Genomic DNA, 10,000 nt, shown 5'->3' on the forward strand with positions numbered 1-10,000 from the left:
ATAAAAAAGAGGGAAGGAAGAGGAGGCAGGACTCGTTTTGCAAATTTGCGGCTGATTGAAAAGCTCATGATGAACGGAGAAAGAGTATAACCGCAAAGAGATGGGAGAAACGAGGAAGAAGTGAGTAGGGTTGAGTTTGATTATTCTTTTTATATGTTTTATATCAAGAGGCATCACGGGAGTGGCTCGTATTTGCTTCCACGAAGCCCGATATTATTCCTTATCGATGAACTCAACAAACGCAAATTCATTCGATCCTATATAAACGTCCTCTTCCTTTATCTCTCCTTTATTATTAACTTAATTTTCAATGATGATGTCCATTCAAGTACGGCGATTTAATACGTTAATTTTGGAGCCCGAGGCTCTCTCACTTTCTCTCTCTCTTTCTCTCTCTCTCTCTCTCTTTTTCCTTCTATCTTCGAGTATTTTCATCGTTATCGTAGATCTTCTTAGTTCATTGAATTATTTTCCTAACGAAACCCACGATCAGGAATTTATAAAAGGAATTCACATAAATAGAACGACGACGGCCATTCTTTGCAGTCATCTTGTAAGGATTAACCTATTAACCTCTGGTATTTGCACGACCTTATTCATCTTTCTTAACGGATGTACGAGCTTTATTTCATTGCCCTTCTTTCGAGAGATCGAACGTATATAATTTCTTTTTATCAATTATAAAAAGCGATTGAAACAAACAACAAAGACAAAATCTATGATGTTCATCAAAATTCATTATCGTAAAAATTAAGTGTGAGAAAAAGAAAAAAAAAAGAGCTTTAACTTTTTTAGAAAAAAAAAAAGAAAAAAAAGAAAAGAAAAGAAAAATAGAAAAAGAAAAGAACGCTTCCGCTTATGGATTTCATTTATGTTCCATCGAAGATTTACATTTTACTAAAGTGTTTTTGAATTTTTTATACAAATGGAAACAAAGTAACAACGTAATTAATTATGCATTTGTATGAAAAAATTTATCAGAGGAATTTAAAGGGAAGAAAAACATGTAAAACCCGTTGAGAAGATTCGCGAAATGGTCGCGTATGAAAGATATAAAGCCGGATTACTGGAATGGCATAAAAAAAAAAAAAAAAAAAAAAAAAAAAAAGAGAGAAAAAAAAGACGAAAAAAAGAAGAAGAAGAAGAAGAAAAAAGACAAGAAAGGGAATATATCCACGAAGTAAGCATATACAATGTATGTACAATGGCTCTTTAACGCTTTGCCGTTCGTTGTATCATAAACAAGAGGAGGACTCCTCTGTACATGGGTTCCTTACGGAGATCCGTTTAATCTAGAGCAAATACGGGACGCCTCGTTTAAATCAAGGCAAAAGAAAGAAAGAGAGGTGAAAGAGGGAGGAAGAGAGAGAGAGAGAGAGAGAGAGAGAGAGAGAGAGTGGGTATAAGAAAAAGAAAGAAAGAGATAGAGTTAAGGAGGCAGAACGGAACCCTTTGTCGGCTCTAATCTCGACAAACAATCGTATATCTTGGCTGACTCCTCTACCAAATTCTCGTTTTATTCGAAATCGCTTATCCTCTAGCCGTGCCAACGGCTTCTGGAAAGTATATAAAATTTAAGAATCATTTCGGTCATGTTTTTTTACAGCGAATTTTTAACTTTAAAAAGTAGATAGACGATGTGTTCATTCAAAAGAAAAACAAAAGAGAGAGAAAATGAGAGAAAGAGAGAGAGAGAGAGAGAGAGAGAGAGAGAGAGAGAGATAGAGAAGACTGGCCGGAAGAATGGAATTAGGTCGATCAACTATTTTTTTCTTTTTCAAAGCTGTAGCTTTGTAAAATCAATATCTGTTGTCTCTCTCTCTCTCTCTCTCTCTCTCTCCCTATTTCTCTTTTTCTCATCTTCCCTCGCTCGTTTTAAAGGAAACATTTTTTTTCTAATTAGCTATTATAGATATCGATATCTTAAGATGTATAGTGATAGCAATTGGTAATCATTAAGCTTAAAATATCGATTTCAAGTTAGAAAACATGATTATTACTTTCGTATCCCGACAACTGCCCCCTCTATGAAATAGCTATAATAGATATTACATTTCCTATTAAAAAAAAAAAAAAAAAAAAAAAAAAAAAAAAAAAAAAAAAAAAAAAAAAAACTGAAGATTTTTATTTGATTTTTATTTATAAAATCAATAGAATCGGAAATATTTACCGTTGTGTTTAAAAAGTTATATATATAATATATATATATATATATAAATATATGAATATTACTCAAGATATACATAGGTACGTTATATACATTTGAATGTACCTATTTGCCGTTGCATTTCACGATTAGGTTCCTTTGTGCAATCTTACCATCAACAATGCCTGTGTAATAATATATCATTAATCTTACGGTACTCGTGTTTGTGCCATCGAAGATTTTACGATGCTGCTTCATTTCGACCACGATTTTATCGAACTGGAATATCCTATTGTTCTAAGTGCTCATGCCATCTTATATACAAAGGATGCGAACTGATATGGACTGCTATGGAATTATAACTCGTGCAAGTATATTCTCTATGCACATACATACATACATACATACATATATATATATACATACATGTATATTAAATGAAGTATAATCAAAAGAAAAGAAGAAAACTAATTTCTAAAATATTGAAACGATATAATCATTCGTTTTGCAATGTCCTGACCTTTTAAGAAAAAGCTTTGAAGAAAAAGAGTGTGAGAAGAGATAAAGAAAAAAAAAAAAAAAAAAAAAAAAAAGAAAAAGAAAATGAAAACGAGAGAGAAAGAAAAAAATGGGCAGTCCTTTTTGAACGTTCCTCTTTTTTCTTCGACATTTCACGTCTCTATATACACACACGTATATACATATATATATATATATATATATATATATATATACTTGCATACACATGTATATATATATATATATATATAGTCTGATATATGTATATGTATGTGTATATACGAACAGTAGTCGTATATGTACCGGGTGTGTCGAGAGTAAATTTCTGAAAAAGTACTAGGAAGAAGTAGAAAAAGAAGAAGACGAAATAAAAAGAAAAAAAAAAGAAAAAAGAAAAAAAAAGAAATGGAAGATAAAAGAAAATCAAAGGAAGAAAGAAAAACGAAATTTCTTTGGCCGATCACGACGCGGCCTCCAATTAACGCTTTCCGCGTGTGCCGCTCAAAAGGGCCGCGCGGTGAAAAGCGCGCGATAAAGCACGCTCCGTTTGCCTTTTACAACGTTTGCGCGCGTTTTGTAGACGCGGTTAAAAACATACGTATATTGAACACGTACGCGCGCACACAACATATTTGTGTGCGTTTCTGTGTCTTGTGTGGTGTGTGTGTGTACGCGCGCGTGCGTAGTATGTACATATATGCTGCTCTCTTTTTCCAAGTTCCGCTGGTATGTGTATATATATATATATATTTTTTTTTTTATACGGCCACTGAATCCTCTGGAAAAAGAGCGAAAAAACTACCCTTTCATCCTTGCGCGCCTTTCATTTTTTTATATTTTTGAACCAGCTGTGTGTGAATCGAGCTTTCTCCCACCTTTGATTTTTGTAATATCAAACGTTTCACTCACTCGTCATTCAAATATCAGAGGACGCGTCTTTGCGTTAGCTTCTACGTTTCCTAATGATCAAAAAGGTAACTGAGAGATTTATATAGATATGTTTTTTGAGATTACCAAAAGAAAAAGATCTTCTTAATCCTCTGATATTATATAAATGTGAATTTTCCAATATGTTGGTTACTGAATTGCTCGTAGTACCATATATCTTTTTAAATTGGAAGAAAGAAAAAAATAAAAATTGCAAAGAAGAAGATTCGAAGCTGATTGTAATTCGTATGAATTTATTTCAAAGATAATATCATTCTCTTTTTGAAATGTCATCAAAGAAGAAGATTCTTACGTGTATATGTATATATATATATATTTTTTTTTCTCTTTGAAGTAACTACTACATTATTACACAACATTAATTGTATGGATACTTGATTTACATATTACGTTTGATGATAACATTTATCCTGTAAAATTTTTTACTAATTAATAATTACTAATTAGAAGAAAGAAAGTTCACCATTGTGTAAATATCAAAAACGTTTCTTCCGTCTTTTGTGAATTCAAATTAAAATATAAATCTAAAAGAAAAAGAAATTAACATAGGACTAAAAGAAAGAGCGTTAAGCTTTTTATGCTACTCTCTTTCTCTCTACGAAGACCGATTTCTTAGGAGCCGGCTCGTGACCTCGTCGAGCTATATTACGGGGGCAAAGCAGGATGATGGTATTCGCGATGGAATACTGCAACGGCGACGACGAGGGTGAACCTGAAAACAAGAAGATACGGATAAAAGAGTTGGTTGCGCTCATCTCGCTCTAACAAGACTCAAGACTCAGAGGGCTATTATCATAATTGTGGCCCGCCGGCAATGGCTATGCCCACAAACCAGAATGCTTTCTCTCTCTTTTTTTCTCTCTCTCTCTCTCTCTCTCTTACTCTTTCGTTTCAACTACCTTTTCTTTTTCCTGCAGTCTTTTTTCTTTTATCTTCTTTTCTTCTTTTTATTTTTTTACCATTTCTTTCCTTCGCCTTTTTTACACGCATCATTTCCGATTTTTCTGCTTTTCCTTCTCTTTCTCTCTCTCTCTCTCTCTCTCTCTCTCTCTTTCTTTATATATATATATCTTTCTGTCTTTTTTTCTTTCTTTTTTCTTGCCTGTATTTAACATTAATCGCAAAAGTATAATTTTTCAAAGTGTTCCTTCAACGATTTATCAACTCAGTGTTTAACCTAAACTACACGTTTTATTTCCTTTCAGCTTGTCTGCTTGGTTGCCTGGCTACCTTCCTTCTCTTGGAATTTACTTGTCGTCTACGCTTTATCAGCGATTTATTAACCAAGCTCGTGACCTCGATGTTCATCGATATTTATTCATTATGGCATATATCTATCGTACCTATGCTTCGTAAATTCAGTCTCCTTATCGAACTTCGAAAGTTCTTACGCTACCATAACCATCAGTCAATAAATAATGTAAAGTATATACTATATATAACTCGTAAACATTTTTACTGATGTAACATGTTTGATGATATCTCCCACGTCATCCCGCCGCCTCTTCTCCACGCATCAACCAGTGACGTGGCAGAAAATTATTTCTTTTTTTATCCCATGCATTCCTGTTTGTTCGTTCTTTTTTTTTTTTCTTGTTTACTTTCTCTCTCTCTTCTCTTCTTTTCTTTCTCTTCTCTTTCGTCGATCTCTTCCCTTAATGCTCTTTCTGTGCAAGTTGCCAGGGGGCGTGTATGTTTGTTTAGTCTCGATGTACCCTGTTATTATGGACCGACGTTCGTTCGTGGCCCTTCAAAAAGCGAAGAGCCCATGCGAGATTTGAAGAGTCCATCTTCTTTTTCTATCTCTTTCTCTCTGTATATATATATATATATATATATATATATATATATATATTCTTTTTTCTCTTCTTCTCTCTTGACCCATTTGCTCTCGGAATAATCGAAGGTCCATCCTCCTGGTAAATCACGAAGCGGATCAGCCAAAAAATCGGCACCTTAGTTCGAACTTTGCCTTTCCCTTCCTATCGAGATCCTGATTTAAATTCCATCCTGCTTTAATTTATCGGCTGCGATTGCGACGATTAGAGAAACAACCGCTACTCTATCCCGGTGGTATAACTCGAATTAAACGTTTTGCAACGGTCAATTATAATTAATTGAGTAATAAAAAGAAGCCTTAACGTTAAATTAGAGTCAGTATTTTCTGTGCGTTTCTTTAAGAAATTATATTAGAATTCTATCTAATTTATTTATCTACTGTGACATTATTGACGATGTAAAATTTTAATATTTCAATATTTAATTAAAATTTGTTTGAAAAGATTTTTTAAATGCACTCAATTATGCACCCATTCACCCGGTAATACTTGCGTTATATGATTTAATATTAGATATGAATTGATTGCAAGTAATATCGATCCAGGTCTCATCACGTGGAAGTTGCTGCATCTGGAGATCCAAGACCTAACAATGATTCTATTCCTTTATATTACTCTATATTACTATTACTATTATTATTATTAAAAAATCAAAGCAATGGGATGCTTCACGAAAAATCAAGTCTGAAATTATCAATGATGCAAATTAAAATTGCACAGCTGAATGTTATCACCTATTTGGCGGGAATCGACATACGCATAGCAACATCGCAAACTTTATTATTATTTGAATATTAGTTCTTTGAACTCCGTGTATTTTTATATTGTTTATATAAATTTAAAATTACCGAAGGTATTAATTTTTAAGTTTGCACAACAGCTTTGATGTTTACTCGTTGGAATGTAAAAAAAAAACAAAAAAATACTGGATCGATAAATGTCGCAATCGATCATATGTTCGTTTTTTTGTTGATATTAAATGTATCCAATGAACTATAGTGCAAAATTATTAGCATTGAAATATTAAGTTAAAACTATTTTCTATTTATTGCATTATTAGTATGGAATCATTCGATCGAAGATCATTAAAATTCCCGAGTAAATTACCATACCTTCTTGATGTGAGCATTTCTCAAAGTATTTTGTTGTGTTTGGAATGGATCAGAAAATTTAATCATTATTTTACGCAATAAATAAAATTTCGTATTTGCCGTATTTCTTGGATTTCTTGTATTACATTCTTTTTACTTTTATTTTTGTTTTTTTTTCTTTTTTTTTTTTTTTTACAATACTTTGGAAATATTATAAAAATGAAAAAAAAAATATATATATATATATCTATTGTAAAGGAAGAAATGTTGACAGTCATTTTTCTCGAGGGAAAACATCATTTCGAATTTTTTCCCGGGTGAAAGCTTTGTGGGACAAACTAACTCTCTTCTTTCCACGAACGAACAATGCATCGTTGATGAAACGAACGATGGCTCGAATGAGCTCGGTTGTTTGCACGAGCGACACGCGACGATGATAAAAGTCAGCTTGCACGCGACCGCACCCTTCGACGTTTACTCTTCCGCCTTTGCTGCTTTATTTATTTAATTTAACGGCTATTGTCGCGCTTCCTTTCGCACGATTTATTTTATCATCGAGGTATCCACTTCCTTCGTTTTTAACATGAGACCAACCAAATTATTTGCGTTTACTTTTTGTCAATTTTTTTCTTCCTTTCAATACAATCTTTTTATTTATCGCCATATAAATCATTCCTTTGTCTAATTTATTTAGTTTAGTATACCGTGCTTAATTTACTATTTTCTATTATCCTCCCCTATCTTCCAAATAATCTAAATGAAAACATGTATTCATTTATATTGTATTTTTGCATTAATACATAACAGTTATGTTAAAAAGTTTATTAACAAAATTACACTTTTTTGAGTTTATCGATCGCTTGAAACACAACTCGTCTTCTTTCTTCTTCTTTTTAAATTTACATTCTGAGCTTATTTAAAAGTCAATAAATAATACATTCTTTGGATACAATTTCAGTCCGTATAAAGTAAAAAAAAAAAAAAAAACAGAAAAAATTTGTTTATATTTATATATAAAGTTTATATTTTAGATGAATGGAACATCGTGATCGATAGATCTATATAATCACAAAATAGGTAAAGTTATTAGAACAAATTTTGTACCCTTTAAGTACACAATCCTAACTAATCGACTCTTGTAGATGATCGAGCCATTAAAATTTATCTAAAATCATGAAACTTTCCGTCCTCATCGACTGAAAATGATAAGTTCTGTAACTAACTGCTTTACCAACAAGACTAAGAGTAATTGGAAAATTTTTTATTTATAAATAATAATAAAGAAAAAAATCAACCATTGTAAATTTCTATTTCTTAAATCTAACATGTCAAACAGACAAATTGATTGTCCTTCAAACTGAACATCTGCATCTAATTACATGTGAACAATGATAAATATCTACTTTATCGATCAAGTAGAAAATGGCCGGCAAACGTAATCTCTGTTTTGACGATCGAGTTTTATATATAATAAATAATAATACATATATTTAAAATATATAAGGGGTTGCATGGTCACAGTTATTTGGCAAAAATTTTATCAACAATTTTTAACAAATATATATATATATATATATATATATATATATATATAACAATTGAGAAATTCTTCGAATTAAATTTTTTGAAAGGGCAATAATGAATTTTTTAATAATTTGCCGGACAATTCTTTTGATCCGTGCGCATAAAATAAGCTCTATTTATTCTATTCCTATTAAGAACTTGATAAGCTTTCTGCATAACATCGAGAGACGGTGAAGGTTCTCGTGCCAAGATCCAAACAATTTTAGCGCTGCAAAGGAACGAATGAAATATTTTTACGTATGTATAAGAAATTGATTCATGTTTTTTTCTCCTTTTTTTTTTTTTTTTTCGTTGTTAAAAGTAAAACTCACTGTAATATTCCGAAACTTTTGCAACTCCAAACGACGGTATAATTGTCATAATCAGTTTCTAAGACCCAATAAGGAGCATTCCCTCCAAACGGAACGGATGGAAATGTGACGAGTAATTTCGATTCGTTCGATGCACCCTCGGATCTTGCAATTCCTTCGATTGATGATGCGACGCCGGTTCTATAACAAAAAAAAAAAAAGAGAACCGAGAAAATCGAGATGTATTCTATGTATATAAGTTCGTTGCGCAATATCGTGTAACGACTGATAGATAAAGAGTACTCACATGTAAGAAATTTGTCGATTTACTACTTTAATCGTTTTGTTATTGTTGAGTGTGTAATTAGCTTGTACACATTTTCCACCAAATTCGAACACAGCAAAATATTTTTCTATCTCGTACCACACACCCATGTACTGTGAGATAATACGTGAAAAATTATTATATAAAGGATTAAAAATAATAAAATATTATTGCTACAATAACGTAAATAAAATTGTCGACAATTTTTCTAATCGTTTTTAACAGCGATAAAGTTAATCGATTGGAAATATTATAATTTCGTCGAACAATTATAGTTGGAATTATTGTCGAATGTAAAACTCACCTTTCCTATATCAAAGTTCGTCATATATTCAACGTCTGGACAATTGCCGAGGGCAGGTATTTGGGCCGACGCCAAACCCACCAAAAGAAATATTATCGATAATGCTAACATAACTGTAACAGGAGAAGGGAGAACAAAATTTCAAAATTAATTAAAACGAGAAAACAAAAAGAGAATAAAATAAATTTTTAAGTTTGCCAAAATTTTGAATGAAATTTGTTTTTTGGTTTTTTCAAATAACAAAAACTTTTGTCACATAAAACAGTTCAAGCTCGGCAAGATTTCGAAATTTTAAACTCTCTTTTAATCTTCGAATTTTCAACAATCAATTTTTCTTTTCAATTTAGACTTAAACATTTTTCAAAACTTTACTTTTTTACACTGTACGATTTTAAAAGGAAACATTCATTATCATTCGACAATATAAAAAGACAACCGATTTTTCTTACCGATTCGATTATAACTTTTCAATAATCATAACGATCTATCTGTTCGCGAACAAGTTCGAATTAAAACTAAAGATATGTTTGATAATGCCTCGCTTATTTTTGCATCAAAGAACGATTAGAGAGAATAAATCTGCAAGATCACGTAATGGTGAGTGTTATAAAATTTTTTACCGATCAATTTTTTACCGATGCTGTTATAAAGGATATTTTCGATATAATGTTTCACGTATAAAAAAAATAGGTTGTACTTATAAGACACGTAACGATAACGACGATGGCAACAATAATGATTATAACCGACGAACATCAGCACATTATATACTTATGTAGATATATATATATATATATATGTCGTCATTAAAAGAAAAGTAAATAGATAATAATAGGTAAATAAACGTAAATAGATAAATAGTCGTATGGTAAGAGTCATATTGATTATGAATATCTAACCGATATATCGATAATTATATATTCATATATTCATATGTAAAATTGTAGTTCATTTA

General features: G+C 31.5%; 1 protein-coding gene across 4 annotated transcripts in view; it reads right to left on the reverse strand.

The window, feature by feature from the left end:
* Window positions 1-7,349: 7,349 nt before the first annotated feature.
* Window positions 7,350-10,000, reverse strand: part of LOC124950537 (apolipoprotein D-like) — a 4,535-nt gene continuing 1,884 nt past the window's right edge. The window contains exons 1-5 of one of the 4 annotated variants that reach the window (XM_047497370.1): window positions 9,666-9,817; window positions 9,046-9,158; window positions 8,724-8,854; window positions 8,438-8,617; window positions 7,350-8,334 (exon numbers count right to left, since the gene is read on the reverse strand). In XM_047497370.1, the coding sequence (XP_047353326.1) occupies window positions 8,190-8,334; window positions 8,438-8,617; window positions 8,724-8,854; window positions 9,046-9,158; window positions 9,666-9,801 (705 nt within the window). In that variant the 5' untranslated portion in view covers window positions 9,802-9,817 and the 3' untranslated portion in view covers window positions 7,350-8,189. The other 3 variants (XM_047497372.1, XM_047497374.1, XM_047497373.1) reach the window with 3 other exon arrangements.

Source organism: Vespa velutina, chromosome 7 (genome assembly GCF_912470025.1).
Source record: "Vespa velutina chromosome 7, iVesVel2.1, whole genome shotgun sequence".
Classification (NCBI taxonomy): domain Eukaryota; kingdom Metazoa; phylum Arthropoda; class Insecta; order Hymenoptera; family Vespidae; genus Vespa; species Vespa velutina.